Here is a 21,222-nt window from a genome sequence, read left to right on the forward strand (position 1 = left end):
AAGCGTCCACACTGCCAGGATTAAATGCTACTGATGCTTTTGATCTGGATCTGTACCATCTCCCTGAGAGAAACATTTGATCCGATCACTGAGCGTTTGCACTGCCAGTTCTGAGCAGGATCAAATTCTACCCATGCATTTGATCCGGATCAGAAATGGCAGTGTAAGTGCGCCTAAAACAATGTTAGCACTGAATGATTCACACCGACATGCTCTTAAGGATCTAGATCTAATCCACAGCACTTACAATGTCCTGTATGAAGTGTAAGTCACTGTATCAGAATAATAAATGATGATAATGCAATAATTATCCCTAAATGAGTGGTACAACAATGCTGTCCTCTGCTAGTTATTCTCAACAACAGCAGCAGCAGCAGCAAAAAGCATTATAGTATGAAATTATAATAATCAAAAGGGTCAGACCTAATATTCTATACACTCACCTAAAGGATTATTAGGAACACCTGTTCAATTTCTCATTAATGTAATTATCTAACCAACCAATCACATGGCAGTTGCTTCAATGCATTTAGGGGTGTGGTCCTGGTCAAGACAATCTCCTGAACTCCAAACTGAATGTCTGAATGGGAAAGAAAGGTGATTTAAGCAATTTTGAGCGTGGCATGGTTGTTGGTGCCAGACGGGCCGGTCTGAGTATTTCACAATCTGCTCAGTTACTGGGATTTTCACGCACAACCATTTCTAGGGTTTACAAAGAATGGTGTGAAAAGGGAAAAACATCCAGTATGCGGCAGTCCTGTGGGCAAAAATGCCTTGTTGATGCTAGAGGTCAGAGGAGAATGGGCCGACTGATTCAAGCTGATAGAAGAGCAACTTTGACTGAAATAACCACTCGTTACAACCGAGGTATGCAGCAAAGCATTTGTGAAGCCACAACACGTACAACCTTGAGGCGGATGGGCTACAACAGCAGAAGACCCCACCGGGTACCACTCATCTCCACTACAAATAGGAAAAAGAGGCTACAATTTGCACAAGCTCACCAAAATTGGACAGTTGAAGACTGGAAAAATGTTGCCTGGTCTGATGGGTCTCGATTTCTGTTGAGACATTCAGATGGTAGAGTCAGAATTTGGCGTAAACAGAATGAGAACATGGATCCATCATGCCTTGTTACCACTGTGCAGGCTGGTGGTGGTGGTGTAATGGTGTGGGGGATGTTTTCTTGGCACACTTTAGGCCCCTTAGTGCCAATTGGGCATCGTTTAAATGCCACGGCCTACCTGAGCATTGTTTCTGACCATGTCCATCCCTTTATGACCACCATGTACCCATCCTCTGATGACTACTTCCAGCAGGATAATGCACCATGTCACAAAGGTCGAATCATTTCAAATTGGTTTCTTGAACATGACAATGAGTTCACTGTACTAAACTGGCCCCCACAGTCACCAGATCTCAACCCAATAGAGCATCTTTGGGATGTGGTGGAACGGGAGCTTCGTGCCCTGAATGTGCATCCCACAAATCTCCATCAACTGCAAGATGCTATCCTATCAATATGGGCCAACATTTCAGAATTCAGAAGAATGCTTTCAGCACCTTGTTGAATCAATGCCACATAGAATTAAGGCAGTTCTGAAGGCGAAAGGGGGTCAAACACAGTATTAGTATGGTGTTCCTAATAATCCTTTAGGTGAGTGTATATGAGTAACTTTTATCATTGTATTATTTTTCATGCATGACTTTCCATTTTATATAATGGCTACATTTTGACATATTGAAGATTGTATTCTTTCTCATTTGTAACAGTTACAGAAGTAGAAGCCTGTAAGCCTCTAAGTGGAAATACTTTAAGAACTCTTTTTAATTTGAAAGATGAATCTGTTAGATGTGTTAAATGTGCCCGCTCATCTTATGGAAAACTCTCTGAAAGGTTGTTAATATGTTTAAATCATTTCAATCGTGGGTGGTGGGTCAAAATGTAGATTTAAGTCCATTCCATTTTTTTTGTAGGAATACAAGTTCAAGACTTTGGAGAACTGTTTCTGTGGTCATTTCCAATATTTAATCATCAAAACAAAAGATTTCAGAATTGTTTGTTTTTTATTGTTTTTTGCTTATTTAATTTACATTTACAGCTTTTTGTGAGTCAGCATGCTTGGTTACCTCAGTAATAGTATGGTTTAAAGCTATTCTATCCCAGAATGACAACTTCTCTGGTTGTCCATAAAATATAATAATAATACTCCTCTTCCTACCACAGGTTTATCCACAAAGTCAAAAGCTGTCTATTTGCATAGAATATTTTTATGCACTATCAAAGACTATCAAATATTTGTGCTTCTGATTTTACAAGCATTGCCACATTGCCGTGGGATTAGGAAATGCTGATGACAGCACACTTCGAAAGAGATACTGTATATCTGTTTTACATTTGACTCGGGAGGGTATTTAAGTGAATATTGTGAAAGCTATGTTCTACAGTATGTCGGTTAACTCCAAATTGCAGGAACACAAGGAAGCCAAGCATCCTAACCTCCCTGTCCCCTGTCAATCTGAAGACCCAATTAGGATTGACATAGCTGCAAAAATTATAGGGAAAAATCCTTATGTCAGTAATTTTGCATTTAATACAGATCAGTGAATGAGTGATTGATTGATTACGTCTTGCATGGATGGGCAAAATATATGTAGATGTTGTGTGGAAAACACTGGTTTAGTGTATTGATGTATGGGTGAGCGAGTAGTTACTATTTATGTTGTAGAAATTCTGTAGGTGGAATTTATATGAAGCCTATAGATTTTTTTTTTTTTTAATACTGACAAGTGTTTTGTTCTAATTAAGAATGCATGATTGTTCTAATACTTAGTATGCAAACAAGCTGAACGTCTAATGGCAACCTTCACTTCAGTTCATTAAATATCAGTTTTTATGTCTCACTTTATTCATATATTTAAATATCCCACTTTTTATATGCATCTGAATGAAGGTTAGGTTTAATTTAGATCGATTAGGGTTTTAATGAAGGCTGTGTTTGGGGTTGTGGTCAAGACTATGCCTAGGATAAGGCTTATGCTTATTTTTAAGGCTAAGGTCAGTGGTGAAGTTTGCCATTGTGGTTCAGGTTTAGTTTTGGCTTGTGATTTGTTACAGCTTGAACAGCAGTTGCACCTATAAATAAACATATTTTCAAGAATCCAGAAATAAACATTTTTCCAACACTGGGCTCAAACAGGATCCTTTATTGTGTTTAATAGATGCATGAAATGTAGGGTTTTGTAGATTAAAATACTCTTGTTCTACACTGGTGTGGAAATGTTCTTCTGTTTCTAGTTGCTATGATGTTTTACGCTGCAAATGCATATACCTTAGCATAGAAGATACTTATTTTTGTTTGTTTGGCGTGACCTTGGTATACAGGAGAGACGTGTTCTGTCTGGAAAAAAAGAAAGCTGAAGACAGATGTGCTCAAATCTATCACCTAGCATTTGCAAAAATCAAACATCTCTTCTTTTAAATACTTCGTCTTTCTTTTAGTAGAAGTCTGATTTCTAAAGGATGAATCAACTTAGACAACTAGTAAAAACAAAGATCACTGTGAATTAACGAATACTGAAAATTCAGAAAGTACTTTTAAGATCTTTCCTATACTGTGTTCAATCTAGTACCTACTAAACCTGTTTTTCCCTCGGGTTTGTTTGTTTTGGCTTTTTGTCAGTACAGTTTAATTAATTGAAGGTGAAGATAGACAGTGATAGATTCTAAAGTTCACCACACTGACGCAGCTCAATGTGAATATATTATTATATATATTATTAACATATCATTAGGTCAGCAGACAATGTAATATAAAGGACATCCTAGCTTAATGATTATAAATTTGTTTTGCGAAATGCTGTGTCGCCTAATTGATCCAGTCCTGGCGCTGGTGCAAATGAAAGTGAAACTCATCATTTTATCCTTTCAGCTCGAGAAGAAAATTTTGGGGATCAGTTTCTGCACGTTTTCCTTGATGATGGAAGACTAACCGTGAAGATAGGATGTAGTGGCCTCCATATCTTGACTGTGAGGGCAAGTCAAAACATCAGCAATGATAGGCTGACACCAGTCACAATACGGTAAGTACCGAACTGTCGCCCTGTTGACATTAAAACAGTTCTTAATTGATCCATAATTATCATAAATATAAAATAAAAGTACTTAAAAAGTTCTAGAATCGTCATATTGATTTAATTTTCTACTATCCCATTATGACTTTGTTCCCACTGAGGCTATCAAATTGCAACAAACCAAGTCATTATCAAGTAGTACTAAATATTCAACACATTTCAAATCAGACTACACAACTAGTGTTACCCAAGACTTCAACCAGATTTGAACAACCTCCTCCTGGAAGATTATATTTTTTTAAATACAGGAGTGATCATGGTTGTGGTCTCGGATAGTCCATTTGCGATTAGACCACTGTATCTATAAGTGCACATTATACACTTACGGTAGGGCCAAGCAAAGTGTCTCCTGAATGACATCCATTATGTAACAGTCTATTCTATTACACTTGTCCAAAATACTCAGAGAACCTCCTGGCAGAGGTTGCACTTGTACTGATCTTCCCTGACAGTCATAACCCCGGCTTAGGCACTTATGTTGATTATGTTGCGCAACACTACTGGTTAGAAACACTTCTGGAAGAAAAAAAAAGTACTGATGACAGGTTAGGACAACAGGAAAAAAAAACTGTGATTTTGTGTCCGACTCTCTCCACACTGTAACCTCACAGTAGCCCTCTATTATTCCTCCTTGCGTTGCTGTCTACTGTTTGTCTTTCATGATAAATCTATCCAGCGAGTAAACTAGCCTAAAGCTTACATCAGCCACAGTTCATTTATTCGTTATTAAGATGCTGATCTGTTAATTCACAAGTCTTCTGTTAAAATCACCTTGAAGAACACACTACATCAGATTTCATTTTATGCTAGGAAATGCTGTTCTTTGCAGCTCGGCTAAATTGGTTTTATCACAGCAATAGCAAAGTCACAAAATGTCGTGACTTTTTAGAAAGTGCACCAAACTGCATACAGATAACTTCTCTGTATAAAAACTAAACAAAAATGTATTAATACGTCCTGTAGATTGAATATTACTGTTCCTTTCATATAGATAGAGCGTCTCCTCATATTCAACATTTTTCTTTCTATACATAAACCTAAAACTGGCTCTTGCATATACAGTAGGAATCTGGGGGAGAGTTGTGTTTAAATGCCAATGATCTTAAAAATTACTTATTAAAGTAATTGTCCTAAACTTTACCTGATACAAAAAACACTGGGGGATACCGACGAGTTAAATGTTTGCAGTGGTCTAATTTGATAGTAAAATTTGATTAAAGTAAATGCAAACGTATTTTAGATATAAAATTAAGTGATAATAACATTGCCTCTTCATGACATAATTCAGGTAGGTCACAGACTCCCAATGGCTTTCCAAAAAATATGGAAAAACTGATAGATAGAATAAGGTAGAAGCACATAAGTCCCCATTGAAAAAACAGTAGTAGGTCACCTCAGAAATATGTAAATAGGTTAAAACTAAAAGCTTTTATTGTCATAAAGGTTTGAGAGACCCATAGTGTTTACCTGTTGGGAAAATCTCGAGTGAAATGTACGTGTGATTCAAGTCTCCATTCAGCAGTTGATTTATAACCTAGGGTGTCTTCATTTGAATATCAAAACAATTGTAATGATGTTGGATATTATAATTTTGGAAAATCTGGATGTGAATGTTAATGTTTGTTTGTTGTCCACACCTCAGGGCTTTCCATTACCCTTTAATTATGTACCGTCACATGTTCACTTTATCTGGTATTTACATCACAGACATGAATGATCCTCCAAAGTTACCCCAGAAGAACAGAGTTGATAGTTGCAATAATAACTTCAGAATCTGTGTAATTAATTTGATTTAAATACAAAACAGCTGCTTGTTCGAATTAGTCCTTAATTGCTGGCAGTTTAAAAGTGCAGAGAGAACGATGACGAGAGAACAGACCAATACTGCGTTTTTTCTCTGAACGTTTTTGCTCCTGAAGAATCAAATGTGATTAATTTGTCTTAGACATGAAGTTGCAGCTAAAGTGTGATTCTGCAGAAGATATATTGGTTAGCAACAGGGCAGTTTGAGATCTTTATAATAATCTAATATCTAAATCGGGAAAATGCATAATGCACACAACGGCTGTTTTATTGGTAACAAAATAAATAAGACTGGAAATAAATGCAGTGCAATTACTTTCTCGTTGCCTTTACTATTATAGCTGTTTCATCAAACATATTTCCGTAGTCAAACCACTAGTGACCAATGAAAATCAATAATTAAACATTTATTTAGAAGTTCGAGTACCAAACACAGTGCCAGCTAAGGATGTGTTTATTGTTTAATCTATCATATATTTATGTTTCTTCTGCTTCAGTGGTTTGTGGTTTTAAACGGCAAATGGGCATCTCTGCTCCTCAAAGACTTACATGATCTTCTGTTTCTGATTAGCCCTCAGATCTTTATAGAACGTAGCATTTACCTTAGGTATACACACACACGAGACGTACACATTATAAAGTGCATAATCACACCATGATGAAGCTTGCACACATTTTCTTTACCTCATCACAGGCCTCAACACTAATCCTGACACTAAAAGAAGCATCTACACTTATCCAGGTGAGTGTTGGATATCCTAAAAAAAAAATAAAAAATAAAAGTCATTATTTAACTGGCATTATTTGAAGTGTATTATTTCCTTTATATTTGATATCTCTGACATACTTTTCATTTTACTGAAGATAGGCAAGACGAACTAATCACGGCAGACTGTATAAAAGGATTTCCGGATGTATTAAAAAAAAAAAGCTGAAAAAAAGGAAAAGAAATACTGTCAGGCAGCTTCACATATTGGAAAGAGACAGGGATCAAGACTGAGTAAAAGGAGCAAGGAATAAAACAGAAAAGCTTTGGTCTAGCTTTAAAAGCATTCTTTTACCATTCCACAAAAGGTTTTGTCAATTACGTGTGATACCCTTAGTTCTTCTAACCTTAATTCCTAACTTAAGAAAGTGTCTATGAATCATTTTTCTGCCATTTGATGAAAGATTTGTGGAGAAAAAAAATTTGGAAAGGTTATGGTGCTGCCAAACTCCTTTGAGCAATCATTGCCCATAGAACTACTCCAAAAGCTCATAATTAGAATAATATCTCTCTACTTACAAACATAAAAGGCTCAAACAAAAATGTAACAGATAAAATATCTGAGGACTGTGTAATTTTCATAACAGGCAAAGACCAAATACAAATTATAACAATAAAACTAATCTTTCTTCATGCACAACACCTAAACAAATCTTAGTTTTTTTAAACACGTTTTGAAGCGTGAACAAACTCGTAATGTACTTTGCTGTATTGGGGGAAAACATTTACATTTTAGAGCTGTATTTGCCATATTGTATAATGACTGTAAGTAAGACTGTAAAGAAACCCCACATTGGGCACCATATGTGACACTAGACAACATTCATCAAAATAACAGCACTTGCTTTATACAACCTCAATGAATGCCAACCGTAAGTGTTCATTTTTTTAAATATTTACAGTATTATAAATACAAATCAAGGTCTAAATTGTATTATATTTCACTAACTATATCCTCAGTTAACTGTATATCTTCCACTAAAGTCAAATGACTGTTTCCACAAAGACAAATACTGGCATAAACCTTAATATTCATCAGCACCTCAAGGAGGCTTGTGGAGTAGAGTAATGTGCTTCAGAAAATATCCTCCAACAGCTGTCAGGATTTTCACCTGCTTAAATCTATGTACATAAGGCAGTGCTAGACTAACTCAACTGCATTCTCAATGTGAGAGGCAGTCACTGAACACCAACCTAATTACTAAAATGCCATATAACTCAAATCCCTGAAGAAATAGATGTGGTTGCATCTGCATAACACTAAGCCTGTTCAGGTGCTGCTGGGATTTAGCTAATAATTTAATAGAATGAAAAGAAACAATACATTTTGTTCCAACTATATTAATATATTTTGCTTGAGAAGTTAAAAAGAAATGTGGTGTAAAACAGGTAATTCATAAAGGCCGAGTTTACGTGTGTGTTTTAAACTTACTCGAGACAATACGATTAAATGACCCTCTCCTGGTTTACATGGGTTTAGTTTATTGCACTCGGAACGAGCTGCTGTTTACTCAACGTCATGCAAATTTAGAGCTAAGGAGTTAATTAATATGTAAATTAGCTCTATTGTCCTGATTTTGTAGGGAAATCACAGAAACAGTGGTTTACATGCGCAAGAACAATACTCGAGACACACGGAATCCATGGCTGTCATATGACAACGTGTCGAAATGAAACCGCGTACAGCTCTGGCTTGTGCCTCGTGTCTAGTTGTTTAATACTTGTTTAATACCAAGTGGTTTTTCACATCACTGATGGCACTAGCATGCCAAAGTTAGGATTACAACATGATGTGCAGTACTGAACAATGAACAACAGACCCACAACAATATAGAAAGCATAATGATAATATGAATTGATATTATCCTGAAATACACTGCTAACCATGAAACGAAACAGCAACTTACTTTACCTTGAAACCCACGATAAACTATCTTTCACTCTTTTAATGGATTCATTTAAGGATATATACGATTATCTCGGTTGCATTTGCATGTGAAAAAGGTTTACATGTGGAAAGGGCCGTGTTTTTGTCATTTTTACATAATTTACACAAGTATTTGGAATTGACCCTGTACTTCTCCGTGGCCATCTTTTTTGGCGGCAAATCTGATTCTCCTCTGTTCTTCTCAGTTCTCTGGACAAACGTGCGCATGTGTCATCACTTCACGAGTTAAAAACACGGCATGTAAACTCCCCCAGTGTTGACTTTTATCCTGTTGAGTTCCTGCCATGAGCACTTTAACTCTGGTGAGTGAATTACCCAGGTGGCATCTGTAATTTAAGGTAAACACTAATTTCACATGACTGGTTTATGTATGGAGGCAATATCTGTGGAGTGATTTGAAATATGCATTTCATTTTTAACATGAAACTTAATAAAATAAAAATATTCTTTAGTTTTAGCAGTATTTCCATTAGTTACTACAAAAAATAGTCTCACCTGTTATAAACATATGGAAATTGCATTATCTCTTTAATTTATTCTCTATTTTATTCATTTAGCAACTTAGCACCACAGTGTTTTTATTATGTGCTATAAGAGTCACTGGGAAGATTTTGAGTAATACAATATCAATGCTACCTTCACAAGCCATAAAAATGTGTCAGATTATGGAGTGACATATTTGTGATTTATTACTTTAATTTATAAAATTAGATTGTAAACTTGCTACTTTCTCCCTTGAGGGAAAGAGAGAAAAACAGCTCTGTAATGCCATGGAGGGAGCATGAACTATAAAAATATGTAAAAATATATATTTATGAAAATTAGAATTACAGATTAATAGATTTTTTTATGCATGTGGATGTGTGTGTGTGTATAAAATCATTATCTCTCTGAACTTGTGAACTGCTTATTTCTTAGACACATAAATAGATGCCTGTATGTTTAATTGCATCTTTAAGAGAGTGCTCCTAATCTCAGCTCGTTACCTGTATAAAAGACACCTGGGAGTCAGAAATCTTGCTGATTGATAGGGGATCAAATACTTATTTCCCTCATTAACATGCAAATCAATGTATAACTTTTTTGAAATGCGTTTTTCTGGATTTTTTTGTTGTTATTCTGTCTCTCACTGTTAAAATACACCTACCATTAAAATTATAGACTGATCATTTCTTTGTCAGTGGGCAAACGTACAAAATCAGCAGGGGATCAACTGTAGATTACTGTAGTAAAAAGTTAAATGGGTGCTTTGTATTTGTAGCCTGCTAGATACATTGTAGTTATGTTGTTACTAAATATCTGGAGATGCCTTTGGAAACAAATCCACTGTTTAAGCAGAAGTTACTATTGTTGACGTAATCTAAAAGGACAACTTATAGTCGAGAGCTTTTAATAGCATAACATGCTGCTGATGATAGCTTTGAAACAGCATCATTTTACAGGTTTGCAGTGGGCCTTGCTTCTCTGCTTTGTGCTGCATTAGGGCTGCATTAGTTTTATAAAACCAGTGGATTAATTGCAGTGTTTTAGCTTTTAAATCAAACTCTAATTACACCAGCCCAATAGAGTTAAATGAATGCACTACATTTAACATCTGTACTTAATAGCTTGTTGTAATATTGACCTGGGTCTTTTTACAGCTTCACTATAAGGGAGAAGTGTTTGTTGTACATCAAACACTTCCCTCATCCACAGTCCAGCCCAAGTGTCACCTGTCGTAAGGAATTAGTCATTCCTCGTTTGTTTTCGCAAACTCTTCTCCCGGATCTGATGGCCGGGTATTTCACTGTCATTTATTTATAAAACTCCGAGCAGAATTGCGATGGCACATTTTCCAGCCATTCAATTTGCTATGATTTAGAGAGAAACGGAAGCTGATTTAGACAGAGAGCAGTGAATAATTAATAGAGACAAAAGGATGACTCTACAAATGAAGCTAAATGGATAATGAAATGTGCTCCTTTTGAATTAAAAAGTGGTTTCAAACTGTCTTCAGAGCAGTGACCATGTTAATAGTGAATGTGGCTTATTTGCTTTTAAATTAACATTGTTAGAAAAGATTAATTCAGATCCTAGAACCATACTTAATTAAGGAAATACAAAAAGGCATATTTGGGAATAAGATTGTATAATTCTATGACACCAACTCTTCTCTCAATCTAATATATATTGTTTCTCATGTAAGAGGTAATTAGCAGAGACATGTTTTCTGCCCCATTAACAGGAAAAGTACAAAAGTAAGCCTATTGATGTTACTTCAGAACCGTTCCGTTTTTGTGCACAGGACACAAATCCTTTCTTGTACATAAATTGGCTGATTTCGCATGCACGTAGCGTCTGTCCTCAACCAAGAAGGCCCAAAGTATTTCACAACTACACCCAGCTAAACCACCTGTCATCAATTAAAGTGGAGCCACCTCTGATGGAAAGCGTGACAGTCATTTTCCTCCATCACCCCACACAGCGCTTTGACCTTGCTAATAGCCTGCACTGGGAACAATGATATTTTATATGACAATTAGTCAGCGCAGGTAAGAAATTAAAACATGCCTGATTTTATTGTCTATATTGTAAACCACACAACTGGGTTTAACACCTGTGTTTTTAAATTTTTATAGAATAATTAATTTCTCCAGAGAGTTGATGACTTCAGTGTTTTATTTAAAAATACAGCACCGTGTAGCCTTCTACCACTGTGTACAATCATTTCTGTTTGTTGCTTGTTTTTTTTTCATGTTTTGTTTGGGGGGGTTATGGATGAAAGACAAAGCGGACACTCTTCTACAAATACCAATAACTCCAGCTTGTGATTCTACTGAAGAGGTCACATGTCCAAAGCTTGTTTAGCTCCTGTGATCTGATGGGATCAGGCACCAATATGGTTTGAGTCAAGGTCACTGCAGGATATAATGGACTTGAAATCTAATGCAAGTGAGTGGCAGAATGTGTTATCGTACAAAAGAACATCCGAGTTGTGGGCTAGCAATAAAGATTATGACAACCAATTAATAACAACAAGATCCTATTGCACATGAAATCAGGTGGTTGTACTTAGAGGTAATTACCTGCTAGTCGATCACTGAAGCACACGTTAGAAAATACAGCTTAGGTTGTGGATTCAAATTAATGTGTGGTGCATTCATGGAGAATGGAATCGGACTGTTTTTACAACAATATTGTCCTACAATAAAGAATTTATTATTCTCACTGGGACTTTTAACTCACTTTAAGTGCAGCTGTTTTTGTTTGAATCCTTCATAGATTTTATGATGTTGTTGACTCTTGAGTGTAGAGAGTATCTTGTCTTTTATTCACCAAACGTCTTTGTCGTTTCTAACTTGTGGTAGACTACATCAATGTGTGATTTGTAATAATACCCATTTAGGAACTTTGTGACTTTTTTAAATTGTTGATGCACAGCTTACTGTAATACTAATCCTGACTGGTGGCCCTGCTGTTAATTCCTTGGAAGAAAAAAAGGTTAGACAAATTTATGCTCGTGGCAATAGAAAAAATGCTTGATGAACACTTTAATTCGCATCAATGGGTGTTAAATATTTAGCAGTGACACAAAAGTAAACAGGGAGGAGAATGTGTACAGTAAGCTGACTGTCTGAATAAAGACTGAAAAGCGTGTAAGCTCACGGCATTAGCACAGAGAGTAATTTGTTGCTATGGGTGGCCAGTAGCAGAACCAGGAAAAGCAATGAGTGGAAGCATAGAAAGATGAAAGAAAGGCATTGTATCAAGCTGAAAAAGAGCTGCATTACTGGTTTAAAAGATCCGTAAGATCGTTACAAGACTGCAGGGTTGGGGATGCTGCTGGTGGCTCACGGGTTTTGTATAGTAATATGTGGTCTCATTAAATAATTCTGGCAGCCCCATGCAGCTATGGTGACTGCATTTAAAGAAACTCTTATCTAGACAAGAGACAAGACAATAAATCATACTGACATGTTCTTCCTTACTTTCAGTGAAAGTAAAAAAAAAAATCACACATGGTTCTTGTTCTTGATTAAACTCCTATATTATGACTGCAAAGGTGCTATGAGAATGCGCTCAGTTTCACGTGTAAAAATACATTGTAATGATTTCCAAAGCAAAGAACAGGGGGCATTGAGATCCATTTAGGTCCCAAGAGCCACAGGCAAACATGTTACCACTGTTAAAACCGTGTCTCGGGCTTGTGATCGTTCCTTTGTCTTCATGTGCCACTATAGCAGTTTAATCCAGGAAGAAGTTACTCTTAAAGTGCTTCCTTACTTTCTAAACTTAATCCCAGCATGGATGCCTCATCTGTTTTGACACATTTATCAGCTCATAGGCCATAAGTAGGTTGCAGACAAGATTATTGATTTTTTTTAATTTAGTATTTTTTCATGTGAAATATTTTTTTTGTATTTACTGGCTCATTTAATATTTATTTCTCTGAAATGTCAAGGGAACTGTGCAGGCTTTATTGCACCCACTGGACACTTAACTCAGCATTAACTGGTCATTGTCACTGGAGAGGTTAAAGGTCAAGAGTGAAAGGTGCATTGTCAATCCCACCATGTTCCTCGCCTATTGTGCGTCAGTCCATAACACTGTACAATACAATTCAACTTGCTCATCACAATAAATGGATAGTGACTCTTCACGATAAGACTTCATGGTTAGAGGTCAGTTCCATTTAGTGAAATTTTCCTGAAAAAGTCATGTAATGTTCCTTCACAGAAGATTCTCAACATCCCACCACATTTTCTGTCCTTTATTATGAAATATATGAAAAGTCTTTGGGAGGTTTAATTATTGAAGAATATGGCACATTTTTAGGAAGCTCCATCCGTACTTTGGATGAACTTATGTTGTGCATTTGCAGAGGAAAGCTCAGCTCTTCAAAAATCACATGCATCCTCGTGCTTGACAGCTGGGTAGTCTGTTCCCTTGACAACTTCGTTGGCTAATCATGGGTGTAAATAAGTTCCTGTCAACTCATTTGGTTGAGCTCATATCACAATGTGTAGTATGTTTGAGATTCAGTTTCAAGTAAGATTGGGAAAGGCTTTTGTGTGTTGTTGTGTTGCTTTTAACATTCGATTTTAAATACTTGTGTCAAACAGCGTCATTCGAAATGCACAGCGATTGATTGAAAAAGGCTAATAATTTCAATCCTTTTCCATATTTAGTCAAGTCATTCTTGTAATAGTCCAATCAGTTTTGTTGAATTGAGCCTTCCACCAAATTCTGCCTATAGCCAGGGTTGACGATTACCATTCAGAAGCCTGATTACAGCCCCAGTCTTTTGTTCATCAGTCATACTTGCACATAAGATGGAATAATTCCCTTCAGTATTTATTACCATTTTCAGAAAAGCTTTTATGAGTATAGATTCTCTCTGAAAACGTGTCATGTCATCCGAGTTTGAGCACTGCAATATATTAGCCGTACTGAACGGGAAAATAATTCAGGCTTTACTGGAAGTGCTGTATTTATTCTTTCCAGTCAAACGTGGTTCTAGTCATGTACCCGTTGAAATTGAAAAACAATTGTGTACATTGAGATTGCTTATACCACAGATACCTCTCTCTGATCAGAGTCCAATGCCTAATGCCTGTCTCAATTAAAAGGCATCTTTGTGAATCATGCCTTTAACATAGCTTTAGGCAGTGAAGCACTAACAATTCTGTATACAATTGCATCACTTTAAAATCCCATTTACTTCAATGCAGCATTTATCTTACACTTGCATTTTGAATGTACATAATGCAAATTCTGATTAATATATTGCACTATTCCCATGCATATGTATACACAGTGGCAGGGTGTGGTTTCTACATTTTAAGGAGTGTATTTTGTTTAGAGACAGACTGATATATATATATATATATATATATATATATATATATATATATATGTGTGTGTGTGTGTGTGAGAGAGAGAGTTTACATGAGTATATGTCTTTAAAGAGATCACTTTCACTCCTCTCATGTGACAGCCTCAGAGGCAAAAAGAATATATATGACTGATTTGATTTTCATATCCTGTTTTTTTTTTTTCTTACTAGAATATCTTATTTATAAAAGTTGCAACATTTGAAGAGTATGTCTTGGAATCTCATATTTCAGATATGACAAATAATGAAAACAAAATACATATAGGCTACCCAAACTAATTGAGGGCTGTCAGTCACGCCAACAGTTATGCAATGATTTCAGCCTTGCTTAGGCTGGAGAAAGAAAAGGAGAGCAGTGAGCAGAGTCTGCAACATTTTTGTAATTATATTTGCTGGCGGACATGACCAGGAGCAAGCTTAACCTGCTATAGTGGCACAGTATAGGAATGAAATATTGCTGTAAGTATCTAAATTAAGCAAGACGGTTTGTAGAATGATGAACCAATGAGCCCATTACACAAGGTTAGTGATAATGATACACTACCATGTTATTTTTAAAGGAAATAAGCCTGTTAACTTGGGAAAACATTTTGTAAAGCAAAATATGAACATGACCACTGAGATAAACCTAAGTTTACTACCATAGAATATTACTATTCTGGCCATTTAAAGATTTATCTAAAGCTGAATTAAACCAGACTTGTGTGATTTAAACATCTGACCCATTTATTTCACTTTATTTGCACGGATTAATTTGCACTGGTGTGTCTACAGAAGATCTTTTTGCAAACAGAATTTTAAACAAGGAGTATGTTTTTTTAAATCGGAAGACCGTATGTATGGTGTTTTTTCCTTTTTTTATTTTTACGCTTTCTGGAACATTAGCAGGAGAGAAAATCCTTATACAATCTGAGGAGTCAGTTAATGCACCTTTCAGCTACGACTTTGGGAGTTTAACTGCAATATTCTGGCATGTGACTTTACTGCCATCTGTTGTCAGATGTGCCAGATACATTTGTGTTAACATATTGACTTTCGATTATGTGTAAAACTTGGAATTCGGATATAAGGGTATTGATATAAGAGATAGATAGATAGATAAGTAAAATTAAACTACACAAGGTTATGTTTCTTGATCTTATATCATCTTAACAAAAAATATAATACAAATATATTTCATCATGAGAGAGTGGGGGAAGGCAGTGAGTAAATACAGGTATCTTTCTAATTTATTAAAGGACTTTAAAGAGATTCTGGAACATCTTTCTTCCACTTGCTTAAATTATCCTCCAAGTGTTCCTGCTTTTCAAGATTAATAAACATGTTAGGTGTGGAATTACAAAGAGAGGCCCTGCTGCTGAGGTACATGCAGTTTAATATTTGTTTATATACCAGTACTTTACAAAATCACCTCTGCCCCCTTTTAGTGCAATAAAAGACAGAACAATAGAATACAGATGTCTAAAAGGCAACAAAGATTGGTTTACTGGACTGTCAGTTTCTGTACTACTGGAGTTGTGGATTCAAATTTGGCTTCAGGATATAACTAATGTAAATGAGTCTGACCTCAGAGTCCAGTGGATACAACAAAGTACCAGGAAATCACAGTGGGAACTGCTAGAATTGTCGAGATGGAGGAAAAAGAAATCACAAAAATATAAAAACAAATTACAATAAAGTACAAGTAAAGGGCAAGAATAAATGTATGCCTTAAGGAGAGAAGCTAGGCTGCCCACAAGAGTTTTTTTTAATTTCAAAAAATGTTATAAGTTTGTCCAAATACATATATTGGAGTGTATTGTGTGTATATATATAATATAGTAAGTATAACTAAATATCACTATGATTTAATAACGCACTGTTTTTCAAATATGATGCAGCCCACAAAAAAACAATGCATGTGTATGTTTCATAATTCTTATCATACGATAAACATTTCCATGTGCCAACTATACATCAGATTGCATATTTCATTTGCTTGCTATCGTGTTATTTTAGTGCTCTGTATGCAAAACAGCTCTTCTAACTTTCTAACCTATAATTAGTCCCACCTGAGGCTGTAGTTCTTTGATTAGCTTCTGGGAGAGTTCCAGGCGGCCATGAAGAATTAGCATGAGCCTGATTGCTCTGATTACTCACATCTGATCATTTAAGAAACAATTTCACCAAAAGCTGTTACAGAACCAAAAGTGGATGGTGAGTTTTCATCGCCCTGCAATTTGAGATACTTTTGCAAAGTAGCCACTGCTACTACGACTGTGTGACCAAACTAGACTTAAAATCGGACAAGAACAACGAAAGCAATCATCCCAGAAATGGAATGGCCACTTCATTGTTCAGCTGTAGACAATCAAGACTTTAGATTATATTGCATATCTTCCACCAATAATTGTGAAATCGTGATCCACATATACTGCAGTTCGGGTTTTAAGACTCCTTTAACCATTGTGAATTTAGAACATTGTAAAAAGTGTCAATAGCTGAGTTTCACTTCTTCTGCTTCAATTACCTCACCCATGACATTGTTTTCATCCATCAACGGGCAGGATGCCCTGTCAGTTAGTTGGTTGGTTTGATTTGTTTATGATAATATTTACAGCATACATATATATATTATTGGGAGGTCACTTTCAAAAATGAAATTCTTACAAGTGACATGCATGTGAATTAGTTACTAATTGCTAATTGTAACTATGCACACTTCCACATCCAATTATTTACTTTCCTGGGATGTTCAAGTGTGGTAATTTTAACAAGAGTAAAATAGGTAGGCCTTCCAGATTCACTAAGGAGACAGCAGAGATGTGGGTTGCCAATAAAGGAAAATAGACTGCAAATGTGAGAGAATATATATAAAAGATAGAGTATTAGATTACTGGAAGGGATGAGATGGTTACATTATACACTATTTTAGATCAGTTTATTTCTAATTAATTTGTACCCTAATTAAAGACCAGATATTTTCTTTTCTGTTGCACAAAAAGCAATTCATATTCATGCAAGTTCTTTCTTTCCTCCATATAGTATTACTTTCAACTCATGCAGAATGCAAGTAGGGCCTGTTTAATGCCAGTAAGAAAACCACAGGCGCGGAGGTGGGCGTGGGAAGGTAGTGACACTCTGACATGAATTTCATAGCACAACAGTGACAAAACTGTTGCAGCTCCAGTCATTGTAATTGTCCTTTTGCCATGTATAATTTAGACTGCTCGCGTTTTACAGTCGATATCTCAGCGGAGAAGTGGGGGAGAGAGCAGTACTCGAATGCAATGCTTCGCTACAGTGTTCCCACAAATAGTAAAAACAGTGTTAGCTTCAGGTCCTTGTTGCATATTTATTGAGAAGAAATATTTATTGTCACAAATTGCTTTTTGGTTTATAAAATATTCACATTCATCAGTAGCTGTTCATCTGGAACTCCACATTAGTATATAACTGCACATATCACAGTGCCAAAGCCCCTGAGGACCGGAGTAATGTATCCTCAGCCTTTGCTGGGTAGGCAAGAGTGCGGTGGTCTGCTTTCAGACTTTAGGCCGATCATCAGAGCAAGTGCAGTTTTAAGAGCAGCTTACATCTGTGCTACTCCTGCTGTGCCTTGCAAAGGAAACCTGGTTGTTTTTAAAATATATATCAGGATTCCTTCATAATAAATACATTAAGTGAAACATCTACACAGTTCATTGTGTTTTGCATTTAAAGAAGCGAGTCTGGTAGCTTTAATCATAGGTGTCAGGAGGTCAGCATTTAGGTTATAACCTTCATGTATGGAAGAACAAAATTCTCACTGTGGGCTGTGGAGGAATTGAATTCCGGAAGTTGTTAGTACTGGAACACGGATAGCAGATGCTGTGTTATCTCGCTTAACATGTTGATGCGTGTTGAGAAAATGACACTCATAACTGGATGCTGGTGATCCTCTTTCAGGAGTATTGGACCTTAAAGATGACAAGCCTGTTTACGGCAAACGCCGAGCGCCTGCAAACTACACTTTTGCTGAGGCTTCCATTGATTATCTATGGTACACTGCAGAGAATCCCTTCTTTCAATGCAAGTGTCTGATTTCCATCATCTAGATCTTAAGATAATTTAAATTATTGTATGGGGCTGAGTTTTGTGTCTAGCAGAGGTTTAGTGGAGTTACGTATCCATCTACAATTTAATTTAGCCTCTGTGTTTTACTGGTATATGTTGTCATAGTAGTAATAGTAGTAGTGTAGTAATTTTAGAAGTAGTAGCAGTACTTGGAAGAAGAAAAACAAGAAAATTACAATTCAATACAAAATTCAATTTAAACATTACAAAAGTGCATTAGTACAATTAATATAAATACAAAGCATCCATCCTAGTTCAAAGAGAAGTGCAGACATGATGCCGATAAGTTATATAAAGTGCAAGAGTGCCGAACAGCTCAGGAGAATAAGCTGAGATATTCCAGGTAAAGTCTGAGCATATGTGTCTTCAGTAATTGGAGGCTGTGCTGTCCTCACCTCAGCGGGAAGGTCATTCCACCAAGGGTTGGAAAAAAGAGGGCTTTGGAGGGGAGCAAAGGACCTGCAAGCTCTGTAGAGTTGAGAGTCTGAAGGTAGCTCAGTGCAGTCTGGTCGAGACACTGTAGGTAAGAGTCAAAGTCTCTGGAGACAGTGGAAGGAGTGCAGTAGCCATGTGCAAATCGGGGCAGAGAGGACAGAGTTCTGCATGAGCTGGAGCAGGTGGGTAGTAGTTGCGGGCAGGCCAGCCAAGAGGGAGTTGCTGTAATCCAGGCGGGAGAAGTTAGTTATGTTCTCCCTTGGTATAGCACCCGGTCCGCCTGTGTGCTCACAAGATGATAGACTAATGCATTTGAAATCTGAGTGTCAGCATTCATAGAGACTCCATTACAAGTTTCTCCTCTCAAGTCTGCATAATTTTCATGGCCAAATGGATTTATTGTGAATGGTGCATATTCTAATGAGATTTTTTTCTGTCCTTCACAGATATCAGTTGCCGGTTGGTACAAATGGAGGGCACTGTTTGATTGAGCTAGCTGTGGATAATGGTACTCCTAAACAGCAGAAAGCCTACCTGTCCCACCATGTGTCAGAGGTAAAAAAAAACAATGTTGTCTATTATCCTATACACCAAAATAATTGAAACACTATACAGGACATACACAAAGAACACATTTGCTATTTGCTGTGTTAGGTTTGTTAAAAAACGCAAAATCAGAAATGTATTTTTGGGTTTTGATGACGAATGTAGTATTTTTCTACAAGAGCGTTCTACATTCAGCATTGAAGCATTCAGATAAATGTTGTTGCAGATGTGTTTATCTGCCAGTTTGTCTTTACCCGTTATGATGTACCAGCGAAAGTCTGATTGCCCTTCGCAAGACCTGATGAAATTATAACTTTTAAACTCTATCACAACCAATTTCTGTCATATCAAATACATCGTATATTACATCAGAGTTCCATAGAGGAGTGCATTAGAATCTTCCAGCACAAAGTGGCATAATTGTATTCTAGCTCGGCATTCTGAAGCGGATTTAGTCAAATTATCTCTAAGCTTCTACCGATTAGGAAAAAAAACTCTTATACCAAGCTGGCAAAGTACATTGGCAATTCTTTTCCTGACAGTTAGAGCTTAGCTTAATGATGTCATTATTGTAAACTGTGCCATAAACTGTGTATGTTAAACAACCTACTACTCACTTTTCCACATAGCAAATCTCATCAATTTAATTTCTACTTTGTTAAAGCATCTTTAACTAATTTGGTGCTATTTACTTAAGTTGCATACGTCAACATGGCAAAATCCACACTGGACCTGAGCAATGTAGGAATGCAGTCAAAAAATACAAATTCAGGAATGCCTATTGTGGCACACTTGCTCTAAATGATAATAAGATCCAGCATTTTTCTTTAAACATCATCAAGAATAAGTTAGTGCCTATTTTAGAAGTTAGTGTATTATTTGTATAACTTTTTATATTGTTGATATAATGTAGCTCAGTGTTTTGAAACATCAGCATTCATTATATGCGTGTGCTCCTACTGCTTTGTTTTTAAGCATGCCTTGTGGTAAACATAAACCATCTACCTGCTGTTAAAGATACTACAGTGTGAATTTAATGTCACTGCTATCTAAGTTAATGCATGTCTCTTTTGAATAATTCACACTTCTACAACCCCAGGGTGATGGAAATGACAGAATTTGGTAATGCTTTGTTCAAAGTCTTGATCAAAGTCTTGCCTTATAGCAGTGTTTAGGTAAAGATTTGAAATGAAACAGGTATTCCTTTAAAGAATACATGTATATGAATGTCCTGTCATTGTATCGTATTCCCCACTTAGCTAACTGCAGTGAGCATAGCCTTCAACTTGTATTTGTTTTATTATATACATTTAAATTAGGGAGCTCTGGATTATTAGCAGATTTTTCTAAGGACATCTAAACAAGTGATTCTCATAAAAGTATATATCTGCCCTTAGTGACCCTGCTTACCATATAACTTCAAATAAGAACTTGCCTTTAGATATGCAGAAATTTAAATTGGACCACAAATAAACTTACAAACAACAAACCCTCAGTATTAAACAACAAGCAAACAAATATATCCTTGTTCATTGGGATACATTTTTACATAGAATATTTACACACAAGGAAAGGTTACCTTTTCTTTTTAGTAAAATGAGAAAGCATTTAACATTAGCT

General features: G+C 36.3%; 1 protein-coding gene across 1 annotated transcript in view; it reads left to right on the forward strand.

Annotated features, from left to right (window-relative positions):
• The window catches only part of eys (eyes shut homolog), a 215,284-nt gene that overhangs the window by 165,634 nt on the left and 28,428 nt on the right, over positions 1-21,222 (forward strand). Inside the window, exons 38-39 of the mRNA XM_066696777.1 lie at positions 3,933-4,083; positions 19,503-19,611. Of these exons, the coding sequence (XP_066552874.1) occupies positions 3,933-4,083; positions 19,503-19,611 (260 nt within the window). The remainder of the gene's footprint in view (positions 1-3,932; positions 4,084-19,502; positions 19,612-21,222) is intronic.

The sequence above is a fragment of the Amia ocellicauda genome, chromosome 23 (genome assembly GCF_036373705.1).
Source record: "Amia ocellicauda isolate fAmiCal2 chromosome 23, fAmiCal2.hap1, whole genome shotgun sequence".
Taxonomy (NCBI): Eukaryota; Metazoa; Chordata; class Actinopteri; order Amiiformes; family Amiidae; genus Amia; species Amia ocellicauda.